Consider the following 18,025-nt stretch of genomic DNA (forward strand, 5'->3'; position numbering starts at 1 on the left):
GTCATCCCAGAGAAACTATGTAAAATGGACAAGTTCCTAGAGGTGCCGGGGCTCCCAGAAGCTTTTCCTATACCCAAGCGGGTGGCGGACATTGTTAATAAAGAATGGGAAAGGCCCGGTATTCCTTTCGTCCCTCCCCCCATATTTAAAAAATTGTTTCCTATGGTCGACCCCAGAAAGGACTTATGGCAGACAGTCCCCAAGGTCGAGGGAGCGGTTTCCACTTTAAACAAACGCACCACTATACCCATAGAGGATAGTTGTGCTTTCAAAGATCCTATGGATAAAAAATTAGAAGGTTTGCTTAAAAAGATGTTTGTTCAGCAGGGTTACCTTCTACAACCAATTTCATGCATTGTCCCTGTACAGCCGCATGTTTCTGGTTCGATGAGCTGATAAAGGCGGTCGACAGTGATTCTCCTCCTTATGAGGAGATTATGGACAGAATCAATGCTCTCAAATTGGCTAATTCTTTCACCCTAGACGCCACTTTGCAATTGGCTAGGTTAGCGGCTAAGAATTCTGGGTTTGCTATTGTGGCGCGCAGAGCGCTTTGGTTGAAATCTTGGTCGGCTGATGCGTCTTCCAAGAACAAGCTACTTAACATTCCTTTCAAGGGGAAAACGCTGTTTGGCCCTGACTTGAAAGAGATTATCTCGGATATCACTGGGGGTAAGGGCCACGCCCTTCCTCAGGATCGGCCTTTCAAGGCAAAAAATAAACCTAATTTTCGTCCCTTTCGTAGAAACGGACCAGCCCAAGGTGCTATGTCCTCTAAGCAAGAGGGTAATACTTCTCAAGCCAAGCCAGCTTGGAGACCAATGCAAGGCTGGAACAAGGGAAAGCAGGCCAAGAAACCTGCCACTGCTACCAAGACAGCATGAAATGTTGGCCCCCGATCCGGGACCGGATCTGGTGGGGGGCAGACTCTCTCTCTTCGCTCAGGCTTGGGCAAGAGATGTTCTGGATCCTTGGGCGCTAGAAATAGTCTCCCAAGGTTATCTTCTGGAATTCAAGGGACTTCCCCCAAGGGGGAGGTTCCACAGGTCTCAGTTGTCTTCAGACCACATAAAAAGACAGGCATTCTTACATTGTGTAGAAGACCTGTTAAAAATGGGAGTGATTCATCCCGTTCCATTAAGAGAACAAGGGATGGGGTTCTACTCCAATCTGTTTATAGTTCCCAAAAAAGAGGGAACGTTCAGACCAATCTTAGATCTCAAGATCTTAAACAAGTTTCTCAAGGTTCCATCGTTCAAGATGGAAACCATTCGAACTATTCTTCCTTCCATCCAGGAAGGTCAATTCTTGACCACGGTGGATTTAAAGGATGCGTATCTACATATTCCTATCCACAAGGAACATCATCGGTTCCTGAGGTTCGCATTCCTGGACAAACATTACCAGTTCGTGGCGCTTCCTTTCGGATTAGCCACTGCTCCAAGGATTTTCACAAAGGTACTAGGGTCCCTTCTAGCTGTGCTAAGACCAAGGGGCATTGCTGTAGTACCTTACTTGGACGACATTCTGATTCAAGCGTCGTCCCTTCCTCAAGCAAAGGCTCACACGGACATTGTCCTGGCCTTTCTCAGATCTCACGGATGGAAAGTGAACGTGGAAAAGAGTTCTCTATCTCCGTCAACAAGGGTTCCCTTCTTGGGAACAATAATAGACTCCTTAGAAATGAGGATTTTTCTGACAGAGGCCAGAAAAACAAAACTTCTAGACTCTTGTCGGATACTTCATTCCGTTCCTCTTCCTTCCATAGCTCAGTGCATGGAAGTGATCGGGTTGATGGTAGCGGCAATGGACATAGTTCCTTTTGCACGCATTCATCTAAGACCATTACAACTGTGCATGCTCAGTCAGTGGAATGGGGACTATACAGACTTGTCTCCGAAGATACAAGTAAATCAGAAGACCAGAGACTCACTCCGTTGGTGGCTGTCCCTGGACAACCTGTCACGAGGGATGACATTCCGCAGACCAGAGTGGGTCATTGTCACGACCGACGCCAGTCTGATGGGCTGGGGCGCGGTCTGGGGATCCCTGAAAGCTCAGGGTCTTTGGTCTCGGGAAGAATCTCTTCTACCGATAAATATTCTGGAACTGAGAGCGATATTCAATGCTCTCAAGGCTTGGCCTCAGCTAGCGAGGGCCAAGTTCATACGGTTTCAATCAGACAACATGACAACTGTTGCGTACATCAACCATCAGGGGGGAACAAGGAGTTCCCTGGCGATGGAAGAAGTGACCAAAATCATTCTATGGGCGGAGTCTCACTCCTGCCACCTGTCTGCTATCCACATCCCAGGAGTGGAAAATTGGGAAGCGGATTTTCTGAGTCGTCAGACATTGCATCCGGGGGAGTGGGAACTCCATCCGGAAATCTTTGCCCAAGTCACTCAGCTGTGGGGCATTCCAGACATGGATCTGATGGCCTCTCGTCAGAACTTCAAAGTTCCTTGCTACGGGTCCAGATCCAGGGATCCCAAGGCGGCTCTAGTGGATGCACTAGTAGCACCTTGGACCTTCAAACTAGCTTATGTGTTCCCGCCGTTTCCTCTCATCCCCAGGCTGGTAGCCAGGATCAATCAGGAGAGGGCGTCGGTGATCTTGATAGCTCCTGCGTGGCCACGCAGGACTTGGTATGCAGATCTGGTGAATATGTCATCGGCTCCTCCTTGGAAGCTACCTTTGAGACGAGACCTTCTTGTTCAGGGTCCGTTCGAACATCCGAATCTGGTTTCACTCCAGCTGACTGCTTGGAGATTGAACGCTTGATCTTATCGAAGCGAGGGTTCTCAGATTCTGTTATCGATACTCTTGTTCAGGCCAGAAAGCCTGTAACTAGAAAGATTTACCACAAAATTTGGAAAAAATATATCTGTTGGTGTGAATCTAAAGGATTCCCTTGGGACAAGGTTAAGATTCCTAGGATTCTATCCTTCCTTCAAGAAGGATTGGAAAAAGGATTATCTGCAAGTTCCCTGAAGGGACAGATTTCTGCCTTGTCTGTGTTACTTCACAAAAAGCTGGCCGCTGTGCCAGATGTTCAAGCCTTTGTTCAGGCTCTGGTTAGAATTAAGCCTGTTTACAAACCTTTGACTCCTCCTTGGAGTCTCAATTTAGTTCTTTCAGTTCTTCAGGGGGTTCCGTTTGAACCCTTGCATTCCGTTGATATTAAGTTATTATCTTGGAAAGTTTTGTTTTTAGTTGCAATTTCTTCTGCTAGAAGAGTTTCAGAATTATCTGCTCTGCAGTGTTCTCCTCCTTATCTGGTGTTCCATGCAGATAAGGTGGTTTTACGTACTAAACCTGGTTTTCTTCCAAAAGTTGTTTCTAACAAAAACATTAACCAGGAGATTATCGTACCTTCTCTATGTCCGAAACCAGTTTCAAAGAAGGAACGTTTGTTGCACAATTTGGATGTTGTTCGCGCTCTAAAATTCTATTTAGATGCTACAAAGGATTTTAGACAAACATCTTCCTTGTTTGTTGTTTATTCCGGTAAACGGAGAGGTCAAAAAGCAACTTCTACCTCTCTCTCTTTTTGGATTAAAAGCATCATCAGATTGGCTTACGAGACTGCCGGACGGCAGCCTCCCGAAAGAATCACAGCTCATTCCACTAGGGCTGTGGCTTCCACATGGGCCTTCAAGAACGAGGCTTCTGTTGATCAGATATGTAGGGCAGCGACTTGGTCTTCACTGCACACTTTTACCAAATTTTACAAGTTTGATACTTTTGCTTCTTCTGAGGCTATTTTTGGGAGAAAGGTTTTGCAAGCCGTGGTGCCTTCCATTTAGGTGACCTGATTTGCTCCCTCCCTTCATCCGTGTCCTAAAGCTTTGGTATTGGTTCCCACAAGTAAGGATGACGCCGTGGACCGGACACACCTATGTTGGAGAAAACAGAATTTATGTTTACCTGATAAATTACTTTCTCCAACGGTGTGTCCGGTCCACGGCCCGCCCTGGTTTTTTTAATCAGGTCTGATAATTTATTTTCTTTAACTACAGTCACCACGGTACCATATGGTTTCTCCTATGCAAATATTCCTCCTTAACGTCGGTCGAATGACTGGGGTAGGCGGAGCCTAGGAGGGATCATGTGACCAGCTTTGCTGGGCTCTTTGCCATTTCCTGTTGGGGAAGAGAATATCCCACAAGTAAGGATGACGCCGTGGACCGGACACACCGTTGGAGAAAGTAATTTATCAGGTAAACATAAATTCTGTTATTTCTGGGCATGGAGAGTTCACAACCCGCCCTTATTCAAATTAAGACTGCCGTTTTTTTGGATAGTCCTCAGGCACCTCTATACCCTTGTGTTATCTTCTTTTTCCATTTCCCTTTGTCCGAATGACTGGGGGTTTTGGGTAAGTGAAGTGATACTTAACAGCTCTGCTGGGGTGCTCTTTGCAGCCTCCTGCTGGCCAGGAGTGAATATCCCACTAGTAATTAGAATGTTTCATGGACTCTCCATGCCTGGAAAGAATGACATTTATAAGGTAAGTATACATTTTATTATTTAAATTTTCAAGCTTCCTGTGTTCTGTTCTTTCACATGACTGAGCTACTAAATCTTTGATTCTGACCAATAAGATTATTTATTCTAACAAGGTAATTTCACCTTGTAACATGCTCTTAAACCTGTCACAGGTAAACATTATTGGATGTAGGATAATATTAGTATTAACTTATTTTCATTTCGCATAAGAGGGTATGAAGTTACAGATTATATTCCTGAAAGGTTTGTGTGAACATAGAAGTTTTGAGTCTTTGTTTAAAAATGTCAAGAGAAGTGGTTTCTTTCCCTTTGCTGAGGTGACATTTCCATAGAGATGAAGGGCATAACTAAACGCTTCCAAACCACATTTTTGGTGAAATCTTGGCACATTTAGCTGCAAGTTATGGCATAAGACACCAGTAATTATTTTACTATCCTATATGCTGTCAGAGCAGGACACATATAATCTGCATTCCATGTTTATGTATCAAATCTATTTCCTATATCAATTTGTATAATCTGCAGGCATTGTGCACTATAATAAATTAGCACCTCTGCTTTGGGACTCATAGAAGTAATTCTGTAGACTAGAGAGGAGGCAGTTTTTTTGAGGTTCATATGGTATGCCTTAATTATAATAGCTTTCTGAAATTTGCATTATATTGTAAAGTTAAATCCTCTACTAGATTGCTTACAAAGATAATGTTAATGAAAGCTTTAAGGACTGATAGAAGGGTTTTCAGATAGGAGACAACCATTTTGATGCTCACAGCATGTGTTTGCATTAATGCAGGTATAGACAGCCAAAGGAGCTTAGTGTAAGCAGTAGTGGTTAATAATTCTTCATTTAAAAAAAAAAAAAAAACTTTATTTATACAATGGGCAGTTTGGACATATGTGTATAGAACAACATAATTCAGTAACAATTTATAGTATGATCTACCAGTTTATACTTAGTTTGCAACAGTACATAGCAAGCAGTGTAAACCATGTAGTAGTTGTTCATAAACAGACTTTAATTGTCCAATAAAAAGAACAAATTCCTCCAAATGTCCATTTTCCATATTATTATAGAACAAAAAAAAAACAGAACATAAGTTACCTACTATAAGAGAGAGAGTAAAAAGTAATGTAAATAAACCAATATTTAAGATCACAAATCTCTCTTAAGTAATGAAGGCTGTAATACTAGGTATGGTTTTGTCTACAAATTTATTCACTTATGTTTACCAGAATCCCTCCCCCCCCCCCCCCCCCCGTGTTCTCATACATTTCTAATTTTAATGACTACATTTAATACATTAAAGCAGAATTTGATTTAAGACCATACATATTCTCATTGACTATGCATTTTGGATTTTCAGAACTAATTTACTATTATATTTTGTTATAATTTAGAGCTCAGCTTTTTTGGCTATGTAATCATTAAACATAGATTTCTGAATTGTTTAAGTACTGGCTGTTATAGTACTGCAGTGCAATGAGAAGCTATTTTTGATATTTCCATTGCTTTGCTGACATTAAGTCTAACAGCATTTGATTAAATCAAATCGTATGGGTGTGGCCATTAATTCTGTTTTTTATTTCCATAGAACAGTGCTTTCCAAACTGTGTGTCGGGACACACTAGTGTGTCGGCAGCAGTGTGTAGGTGTGTCCCTGCTTCAGCACAATTTTTTTTCTAAATTTAATTTTTTTTTTGGTTTCTGACTTTCTGCCTGCATGCTATGCATATCACATGGTTGACACGTGATTGATACCTAGGGGTCACAGATCATCTTAACCTATTGGTGCAGCTCAGTGGGAACTGAAACTATTCCCATTGGCGGCTTTGGCGGCACATTGGCTCCTGACTGCACATGTGTCTCTTTAATTGGCTCGTGACTGCACGTGTAGTCAGTGAGTGGGACAGCAGTGTGTTTGCAGCGCGGGCACTAGCCAGTCAGACTCGCAGAGCTCTGAGGGCGGCAGCTTAAATGCTGAGCTGAAGTCAGAAGTCAGTGGGTTTTTTTTGCAGCTAGCTCCCAGTAGTGCATTGCTGCTGATGCTCTTGATATATGGATAGGAAGTGGAAGCTTAAAAATGCTTGATGATGAAATGCGAGTATTTCACCAAATATTCAGAAATTGTGTTCATCCCATCAACCTCATGCAGCCCATTAAAATACTAAGTAGCTATTGGTGTTATTAAACTTTTTTTTTATTCTTGCACATACATACTGTTACTTGTAAATCTATTTCGTTATTATATAATTTATGTATGTGTCCGTATCTCTTAAAACAAGTTAGTTTAACCTCCTGTTTGCCAGTACAACTGAATTACCGTGTCGCAAAATTATGTAGGTCTAAAAAGTGTGTCGCCAACATGAAAAGTTTGGAAAGCTCTGCCATAGAAGATATATTTTCACCCTGATGTCTTTTAAAAAAATATTCTAGTTGTGCAGAAGTGTCAGGATTTTCAACCTGTGTGTAAACATTATCTTTGTACTTGGTAATTTTACTTGTGGCTTTCATCTGTAGCTAGGGAAGTTTGATCCTTCAATTTTGATTTTACATTTAGACTGGGCACATGATAATGATAGTGACATTGGTGATGATTATTCTTATTATGCTTTTTTGGCAAGCAAGCTGTTCTCTATAACTTAATACTGAGGTTATGGTTTTCGTATGCTGCCTAAATACTCATATTTAAAGGTATTGTTCAGACCTTGTAATATTAACTTTGCTTACATTTTTGTCCTTCGTTCTGGCATGGATCAGAACACTTTTAAAAATATTGTAGATAATTTAATTTTTAATCCCGGTGGCTGAGTTTGGGATGATCCATTCTACTAGAAATTAGTCTTCATCATGAGTCTGGCTATCTGCCCTATAGGACGTTTAAAATTGATTTTGTCCAGTGTGGTTTGCAGATCTCATACAAGAAAGATAAGTGATGTAATACATAAGCCAAATTGATTTGAAAAACTAATTAAACTGGACCATTCTGCACCTTTAAAGATAGTCAGCACAGTGTTAAAGATAACAATATTATTTTGTTGTCCTGTATATAATTGATAAGTGATATTGGCTTAAAATACTTATTAGTGAAAATGTTTTACAGAGTTAATCACTTAATATATTGTGGAACAAACTCTGAATCTACACTTTTATTTTTCCAATTTTTCATTGCGTAGGTTGCTTTTCCTCTTCCTTCAAGCCAATCATAATAGAGATGGTCAAGGTTATTGTTCGGCTCAGGGATGTGAAAGAGTAAGAATTCAAGCTGCAATTCGAACCAAAGCTATTAGCAACTGTATGGCTAACGCTTATCCAAAATATGCCAAAGCACCAGCTGTAATGAAACCAATGCCAGCAAAGAAGACTGCCCCGTGTCTGAGTTGTGGAGCATCTCAGGTAACAGATCATTTTTTAAATTGCTATATGTACTTATAAGCCTGCTATTTAGTTTGTTTTCCCCATTCTATTGAAAGCATTGCACTAAATACTGCTGTCTAGCTTCCTGACTTGCTGTATAAAATGTAGAGGAAGGTTGGTAGGAGTTGTCTTAATGTATTTTGTACAGATGTTAAGAGTCCATGATCCATTACTCCTGGGAGTTACTCTTCCTTATCACTAGGAGGAGGCAAAAATTCCCAAACCCAAGAGCTCTATAAATCCCATCGCCCCTCACATGTACCTCAGTTTTTGCCTCCACTGGAAAAATGAAGATGTGCATTTGGCTCTTCAAGGAGAGGGTTCTCAGTCTATATTGAGGCCTCTCAGAGTACAGTTTTTATTGCTTTGTCATGTCACTGTTATAATGGAACTGTCTGATTATGTCACCAAATTTACCTTTTTCAAGAAGAGTCTCCTGAACACCTTACTACTAAAATTGAATGTGTTTATTATAAAGAAGCTGAGGTCTCTCCTCCAGCTTAATTATGCGGCTTATGTTTAAAAAATAATGCATTCAGACCAACCTAATACTGCTTCTATGGGTATTACGGCTTCTGTCCATTACAGGAGAAGGTTACTGTCACTTCACCCAGTCGGAAGAATTTCATCAAAGCAGCAGTTTCTGAGGCGCTGGCTGCTCTCTTGCCTTTAAGTAAGCCAAAAAGGTCAGTTCAGATCTTACCTTCTATTAATACTATGTCTTGAGGGATACTGTTATGTCTCCAGAAGGTGAAGTTTCTTCTGGTGATGAGGAGTCATTCTCAGGTTTTGAACCGGATTATTTCTATTTTTTTGGTTTAAAATTTAAGATACTGCTCTTTTAAACAAGGTTTTGCTTACTTTAAGGGTTTAAGATTCTAAGGATTAATCTTGTAATCATTTAAATTCAGTTTTTAAAACTCTTGTTAATCTCCCTGAGGTTTTTCCTATCTTTGATGCTGTCTCTGACATGACTTCTAAGTAATGGTCTATGCCAGGTAATTCATTTAATCCTTCTACATGGTTTAAAAACATAGCATTTACCTGCTTCTAATGTTGAATTTTGGGAAACTATTCCTAAATTTCATGGGGCAATTTCCACTCTGCTAAGTGTACTACTATCCCTTTGGAAGACAAAGTCTTTTTAAAGAATTTGGATAGAATTAGTCTATTCATAGAAGGGCCTTTGTACAAGCAGGGTATTTGCTTAGGCCGGTAATTTCTATTGCTGATGTTGCTGCTGCTTCATCTTATTGGTTAACTAGTCTGTCAGAGCTAGTGTTCTGATGGTTCTGCTTGTGAGAATCTTTTGGGTTAACTTAAAAATGCCAATTCTTTTATTTGCAATGCTTTTGTTTGATATTTGAATTTAGATTCTATAATATCTACTGTTACTGGAGGTAAAGGTGCTATTCTTCCTCAAGACAAGAAGTCTAAGGGGAAACCTAAAGCTTCCAACCGTTTTCGTTCCTTTCGTCAGAATAAGGAACAAAAGGTTGACTCCTCTGCTCAGAAACAAGGCACCTCTGGCCAGTTTGGAAGCCCTAGTGGTAACCAGAACAAGTCAAGGCAGGCTAAGAAATCTATCTCTACTACCAAATCTGCATGTCAAATGCTCCAATGAATCACTTAAAGGCTCAAGCTTTTTCCAGTCAGTTTCATATCTGTAAACTATGGAATTGATTGTACCAGTTCTTTTGCAGGAACAGGGGATGTGTTTTTATTAGAAGAAATTGCATACAGCCGCTTCTAACTCACCGGCAGCAAACTATTCTCGGCTCCCAATGATGACGTCAGACGCCACAAATCAAAAAAACAACAGCACTAAAATCACACCCGCAGGGTGCAATGAAGGGCTGAAAGTGGTGAACCTTAGTGCTGCCAGCAGCACAACAGTGGATTAAAAACCAAAAATGTATTGGAGCATTTTAAAAATGTAAGTACAAGACATGGACAAAAAAGTCTGATGTGCCTCCCGCACCCTGGTGGCTCTTAATTGTAGACTGTAGATGATACACCTGATACCTCCTTGGCTATCAAAAAGTTAACCCTTAGTTAATAAAATTACATTAATAGCAAAAAAAGGTAATTAAAATGTGACACTTATATTCAGATCATCTGATGCAAGAATACATTGAAAACGAGCATTGAAATCAGTGCATTACAACAATTTTGAAAAGATGTATGTTTAAATAAATATATATATATATATATATATATATATATATATATATATATATATATATAACAAATGAAGAAAGCGGACAATCCAGGGCAAGTTTAAAAACGATATCTTTTATTCACCAATGATAAAAGGGTCCAGGAGGGTCTATATACAGGTTAGCAAGGCAACACAGGCAAACTGAAAGCTAACATGTTTCGGCTATACAGCCGTAATCATAGCTAATTCAGTATACCTGTGGTGCCTTTTTAAAAGCATAACAAGAAAATAATTGGTCAATCAATACAACCAATGCCTGTGAAGCCTAGCCACCACCTTTAGGATTAACCCTTAATGCAGAATCAATCTCATTCAACAATTCTAAGTAATAAGATTGGATAAAGCAGTCCAATAAAGATAGTATTAAAGTGTTATGTAACATAATACACTTAAATAATAATAAATACATACATGATAAAGTATATCAAATATATATAAGCAAAATAGTTCAAACAATCAAATGCTCATCATGTTTATCATTATTATCATAAAACATTCCACAGTATGTATTGCAAATACCCTAAGAAGGAGAGAAATATACACACCAATTTATACGGTGCAAAATGTTTGACAAATACCCTAAAAAGGAGAGAAATATACACACCAATTTAACAGTGCAAAAGGTTTTGCAAATACCCTAGGAAGGAGAGAAACATACACACTAATGCAAACAATGCAAAAATAAGGCAAACAAATGCCGGTACAAAAGTGTACAGCGTAGATCACCTGTTTGCTGTCTAACTCAAACACATATATATATCTCAAATGGCAGCAAACTTGCTGGCACTCAAAAAATGTTTCCCTATAATTTGTGACAATACACACCATATTAAAAATGGCGTGAATGAATATAGAATTACATACATATTACTACATGCAACTAACATGTTAAAAAATGTTGTGTCACAAATATAGAGAGATCATTCTTGGTTGACAGCAATAAGACCAAGTGGTCATATTAATATAGACTACGTGCACCAAACCAAATTCCCAATTGGAACAAGGTTCTAAGACCAACCAAACTGACTGCCCATCTAGTAAGTATCCCAGAGGTGGTAAAGTTATATTACATGAGGGCCAATATGCCCTTAAGGTTCCTTATTTTTATTTACTTGTATATTCAAGGGGCTATTTGTTCGTCCTACCTGGACTGTGATCACTACTGATGCAAGATTTTTAGGTTAGGGAGACGTTTTGGGGTCTTTGAGAGCACAGAATGTTTAGTATTCTTGGGAGGCGAGGTTGTCAATAAATATTATAGAACTCTGTGCTATTTTCAGGGCTCTTCAGGCTTGGCCCCTGTTGAAAAGGGAGTCTTATCTCCTTTTCCAAACAGTCAAAGTGATAGCATTTGGTTATGCCAAGCATCAGTCAGGAACTCACAGTTCCCTAGTCATGAGGGAAGTTTCCAAATACACTCATGGGTGAAAATCAATTCCTGTATAGTCTCTGCGATTTAATATTCCTGGAGTATACAACTGGGAAGCAGACTTTCTTAGTTGCCAATCTCTACATCCTGGGGAATGGTGTCTTCACCAGGATGTGTTAAATCAGATTGTGAGTCTTTGGGTTCACCCAGAGAGAGAACTTAAAGCTCCTCATTTGAACAAGAAACTTCCCAGATACTTTGCAAGGTCCGGGGACCCTCAAGCAGAGTTTTGTGGATGCTCTAAGTAGCTCCTTGGTCATTTCAGCTTGCTTATTGGTTTCCTCCTCTGGTACTTCTTTCCATTGTGATCTCCAAGATAAGTCTAGAGAAATCTTCAGTAATCCTGATTGCCCCAGCTTGGCATCTAGTTCAGAAGTCCAGCTGTTCTCCTTGGCCTTGTACTCTGCGGTCAGACATTTTTGTCTCAAGGTCCTTCTTTCCTTCCGGATCTCAAGTCTATGAACTTGACGGCATGGAAATTGAACCGTTTGTCCTTAGACATTGAGATTTCTCTGAGTCAGTGATTGAAAACTTAATTCAGGCTTGTAAGCCTGTAACTAGGAAAATCTAGCATAACGCCTGGAAAGCCTTAATTTCTTGGGGTATAGATAGTGGGTTTTTCCTGGCATTCTTTTAGAATTCTTAGGATTTTGCAGTTCTTACAAGATGGTCTGGATAAGGGCTTATCTGCCAGCTCTATGAAGGGGCATATTTCTGCTCTTTCAAGTTTGTTTCACATGAAAATTGCTAATCTTCCTGATATTCATGGTTTTGTGCAGGCTTTTTCCCGTATTAAGCCTGTAATTAAGCCACTTTCTCCTCCATGGAATTTTTACCTGGTGTTAAGGGTTTTGCAGACTCCTCCTTTTCAACCCATGCATAAGATGGATATTAAACTGCTTTCTTGGAATGTTTTATTTTGGCTATCTGTTTTGCAAGAAGAGTTTAGAATGATTTGCTCCTGTGATCCGCGTTTTATGGATTACTTTGGCTTATTGCCTAAAGCTTTTTCTTCAGACTATATTAGCAGAGAAATTGTTGTTCCTTCCTTCTTTGTGTCCTGATCCTAAGAATGCTTCAGAAAGATATTTGCGTAATTTGGATGTTAGGGCATTGAAATATTATATTGATGCTACTAAAGACTTTAGACAGACTTATAACTTTACTTTTTTGGTGCTAGAAAAGGACAGAGTTTTTGCTGTTTCTTTGGCCTCTTGGTTGAAACTCTTGATTCACAAGGCTTACTAGGAGGCAGGGCAGCCTCCACCGAAACAGATTACTGCTCTTTCTACTAGGTTATTTGCCACTTCTTGGGCTTTCAAGAATGAGGCTTCAGTTGACCAAATTTGAAAGACAGGTACTTTGTCATCTTTGCATACTTTTACTAAATTCTACCATTTTGATTTGTTTGCTTCTTCTAAAGCAGCCTTTGGTAGGATGGTCCTTCAGGCAGTTGTCTCAGCAGTTTTACTTGCCTGATTGATTGTATTTGATTAAATGCACTTAAAAAATAAATCAAACTAACATATATTTATGCCCTTTTTGGAATTTTGTGGGGTTGTGGATTTAATGTTTTTTAAATCCCTCCCTTTGTTATTACTCACAGACTCCACTGTTAGTGTATTATCTCCCAGGAGTAAGGGATTGTGAACTCTCACCACCTGTATGAAAGAAAACATATTTTATGCTTACCTTTATAAATTAATTTCTTTCATGGTGGTGAGAGTCCTCGAGACCCTACCCAATGTTTTTTTTAGGGTTATTTTTTTCTTGAGCACATTGTTTTCCCTGCTTCTTTTTATTGCTCCTATTCATTTTTCTTACCTAATTTTGCTTGGATAACTGAGGTATCTTGTGAGGTGGGGGAGGGGTTTTTATAGACCCGCCCACATGGGCTCTTAAGTAAATGAATGGCATAAGTGGTATTGCAGGTAAAATACCCTTTGATATTAAATTTCCTTCTTGTTCTTGGATGTGTAAAGGAAGATCCCTTGATCATATTGTTACAATTTAAACAATTCAAGCAAGGGAAACACATTTTTCTTCCCAATAAATGATTGTTTAGACAGCAGAGGCTGCAGTTGGGGCAGAAAGCACCTGCCTGCAAATAGTAAGGGAGCACTGATCGTGCTCCCCTATGATATAAAGCCGGATCAGCAATCTTTTTTTTTTTTTTTTTAAACTATCTAAAGTTGGTGCTTGTGTGAGGGAAGGAGGGAGACGGTTGGAGGAAGGAAAGGGAGGACTTGGTTTCCCTAAACTACTGAAATGGTTTAGACAGTCGGAGAGGAAGGGATGGGGCCCTACACTATGAAACCGTATCGACTGGTGGTCAGGAGGGGGAACATATGCTACAGAAAACAATTATCTTGGAGGGGGCCCTTAAAAAAAAAAATATAAAAGAAAAATGACAAATATGGCAGGGAGCAGTGTTAGGGGGGAGGGTTGGAGAACTGTTTAGGGGAGTCGGGGAGATGGGAGGGTTGAGGACGGATCTACACTACAGAAATAAAACAATATATATATTTAAAATAAATATATGTCCTCAACTGCATACTGGCAGATTGGTGAGGAGGAGGGATGAGGGAAGTGGGAGGGTAATCCCTAAACTAGAGCAAATATTGACTTTAGAAGCTAACTGATTAACCCTTTTTTATAAGATCATATTTGGCAGCCAGATAATGACATAAAATATACCAAAATGGGCCTAGATTAATACCTTGGGTGGTCTACTTTAAAAATATATATTTTCATAGGTTAATCCACCTTTTTCCACTCAGAGTGCTACTATTGGACAGAGGGAAATGTATTGGGTAGTGGCACAATTACACCCAGTGGGAGTTAATCACAGGCCTGCCCCTAGTGTTGCAGAGACTTGTCCCTATCCTCCTCCTGTTGGATCATAGTTATACTCCAATTACTCAGATCTTCTGCTCTCACACGTACTGCACTGGATTGTCTATCTACTGGAAGCAGATTATTTCTGCAGATAAGTCCAGTAGTATGGGTGCTTATTACTTAGTATGTAGTTTATTTATTTAGGCACTCATAGGCTATTAGTAGGTACACTTAGTGTTGTACATCATAGCCAGGGAACTATTATGAGAGGCATTTTTTCTTATATATTCTGTATGGTAATTTGGGCTGCTGGAACCCTATTTTTTTAATATGCCCTATGGTTTTTTTTCGTTTTTGGCTTGTAGCACGCATCTGATATTTTGAGCGCATTAGAGTAATGTTAGAGCATGTTAGCTTATTGCAGTGTTTTATGTCTGTTTAGTGTGCTGTACAGAAGTTTACTTTATTTAGCATGTGTCGGCTTGTTTGTGCTATTCGCATGTTCAGCGCACGTTGGCCTAGCTTGCGCACGCATGGATGTGGTATTGTCTGACTCTGTTTAGTGCAATGTACAGATGTGCGTATGTCAGTTTTTTAGAGAGCTACGGTTTTGCATACGTAGGCTACTTAGTTAGCACACCTCCGCCGTTTGCTGAGAGAGAAATCCAAAGTTTGCAAAAAAAGTTATTGTTTTTGTTTTTTAAATATATTTAGCAGCCAAATAGTGGCATTGAATATACCAAAATGGTCAATACCCTGGGTTTTCTACTTTAAAATATATATATATATATATACTTTTCATGGGTAAAGAAAAAAAAAAACAGGCTCTTTTTATGTTTAAACTGAGTTAAACCATCTCTGCTACTTTTTGTAGTTTTAGTAGTTTATCTCTGAAATTTTTGTTAGTGAAGGGGTTAAAGGAATATTTAACAAAACCTTTGTATTTTGCATAGTCAAATGTTAACATTATCATGGCTCCTAAATTACAAGGAATTCTGATTCAGACATAATGTATAATACATAATCTAATGTATGCACCATTACATTTTGGGTTTACAAGTTTGCCCTCCAGATGGGGATAATCTTGTAAAGATTTACTAAGAAACTGTAAATTGCCCAGAGGAAATAGCTATAATTAACAAGTGAGTTTATTGTTCCTGTGATGTACTCCTGCAGTAGTAGTACTTTTCATTACCCTCCTTGTGGATGAGTTGATAACACATCATGATTAAAACAGGAATGTTCTATTTGATTCTTATTCATGTTCCTTGTAAGAATACGTTTGTATAAGTCAGTCATTACAGATGCTGTGGCTTTGCCAGTGTGTAGAGATTAGGGCAGAAAACTTGAGTTTTTAAGTGGGCTGTTTCTGTGCTAATAGGTCTGTGCCTATTGTAAATGGTGTGTATCATCTGGATGTTTTGTTTAAATCAAATCTAAGAAAATCTAAATAGACAAACATTTCCTCAGTGATTCAAATCAATATGTTCCATATGTGTTATGTCATTAGTTATATTCCTCTCTAAAGAGCCTTCATTCGAACTGAGGCTACAAACACAGGTGGAATTGTAGATGGTCATAGGAAGTCAGTAAGTGCAGATTATTTGGGGAAAAAACTTCTAAAATATATTTGGCGCATGATAATCCTTTTAACACTTATGAGCAATTTCATACTCCTGTGCTACAGCCATGTGGCCCCCATTTATGGAACTGCCTAAGTAGCTTTGTGGACCATATAGAATTCAAATAATAACAATAGTGTAAATAGCATGTGAATCATTTCCTAAATATTTCCATTAAATACTTAATGGCTACATTTTACCTTTTTTTGCCAGACTCCAACCCAAAGAAAAAAAGAAATGATGCTGTTAAATATTTGCCCAGCTTCCAAGTTACTATCATACAAGTAACAAGCACAAGGCAATTGAAAGAAGTGAATTGCCTCATTTCATTAAAAGGTTTCACATCCCTCTGTGTTTTGTGGGTGAGAGAGGGGGCTCTCTGTGTGTTGTGGACATTAGACAGGGTGGATGGAACTTTGTGTACTTCACGGGGGACAGTGGTGGTATTATAGAAGCAAATGCTGCAGGCTGTTTATGGTATGATATTTAGTAGTGTAAAGTGCAACACACAAATATCTGTATTTGCCTATATATTTGTGTTTTGCACTTTTACATGTCACATGACTTGTGTCATATCACCAAGAAATTGCTCCTAGATGATGATAATGTCACCATCTGCACACTGAAGTTATTCTCCACTCATCAGTGCATTTTTAAGGTAGTCATGTAGTGGGGAAATAAATGATTATGCAAATGACAACTTTATGAAAGCAGAGAGGGCACTGTCTGTTTTTTTTTTTGTTTTGTTTGTTTTTTTATGAATACTCTTACTACTCAGTAACAGTCAAATATTATTTTTCTACTTGGTAATCATATTCATTCTCCTGCCTTGCAATAAAGTATTTGTGGTAACACTTAGACCTGTTGTATTAGAAATATATGTAATGGTCATTAATTTTGTTTTTGTTTTGGTTGAATATAGAGAAAGTCGAAGAGGATGGTGCTGTAAAATATATTAAGTTAAATGTAAATTGCACTCATTTACGTGTCTATAATGTATATCTAGGCATTGCACAAGCTGACTGTGTACAGTGTATAATAAGGAATTTGTGTCTTTTTGTCCTAGATGGTATATACTAGTGACCCACATAATATCTACCTCCCTGTGCAGCTTCAGTCAATCAGCAAGGAAGAAATTCAACAAGGTGCTCAAGAATCTTATATCTCGGTAAGGCTTTTTTTAAAAAAAAAAATCAGCTTAATTATCATTTTTTATATGATTATTTAAAAAAAGGCCTTTTTAACAGTGCTTAGTAACAGCTAGTGCACAGGAGTACAATGTTCTTTTGATAGATGTGTAAATATATAGTTTGGCATGTTTTGATTTAATAGACAGTATTGGACACAATCACTATGTGAACGTGGTTATTCTGTGAGAAATGCTAAAATATTTAATGGATTTATAAAAAATAATTACTATTTCTTTCATGTAATTGGCAAGAGTCCATGAGCTAGTGACGTATGGGATATACAATCCTACCAGGAGGGGCAAAGTTTCCCAAACCTCAAAATATCTATAAAATACACCCCTCACCACACCCACAATTCAGTTTTACAAACTTTGCCTCCCTATGTTGGTGGTGAAGTAAGTTTGTGCTTGATTTTCTACGTTGATATGCGCTTCTCAGCATTTTGAAGCCCGATTCCTCTCAGAGTACAGTGAATGTCAGAGGGATGTGAAGGGAGTATCACCTATTGAATTCTATGGTTTTCCTCACTGGAAATCTTTTCATAGGTTCTCTGTTATCGGTCGTAGAGATTCATCTCCTACCTCCCTTTTCAGATAGACTATATACTCTCATATTCCATTACCTCTACTGATAACTGTTTCAGTACTGGTTTGGCTATCTGCTATATGTGGATGGGTGTCTGTTGGTAAGTATGTTTTCATTACTTAAGACACTCTCAACTATGGTTTGGCACTTTATGTATTAATGTAAAGTTTTAAATATATGTATTGTACTTATATTTGCCATGAGTCAGGTTTA

At 38.8% G+C, this 18,025-nt stretch overlaps 1 protein-coding gene across 1 annotated transcript in view; it reads left to right on the forward strand.

Annotated features, from left to right (window-relative positions):
* The window catches only part of CEMIP2 (cell migration inducing hyaluronidase 2), a 380,284-nt gene that overhangs the window by 326,969 nt on the left and 35,290 nt on the right, over positions 1-18,025 (forward strand). The window contains exons 20-21 of the mRNA XM_053702507.1: positions 7,687-7,906; positions 17,104-17,205. Coding sequence (XP_053558482.1) covers positions 7,687-7,906; positions 17,104-17,205 — 322 coding nt within the window. The remainder of the gene's footprint in view (positions 1-7,686; positions 7,907-17,103; positions 17,206-18,025) is intronic.

This window comes from Bombina bombina, chromosome 2, assembly GCF_027579735.1.
Source record: "Bombina bombina isolate aBomBom1 chromosome 2, aBomBom1.pri, whole genome shotgun sequence".
Classification (NCBI taxonomy): domain Eukaryota; kingdom Metazoa; phylum Chordata; class Amphibia; order Anura; family Bombinatoridae; genus Bombina; species Bombina bombina.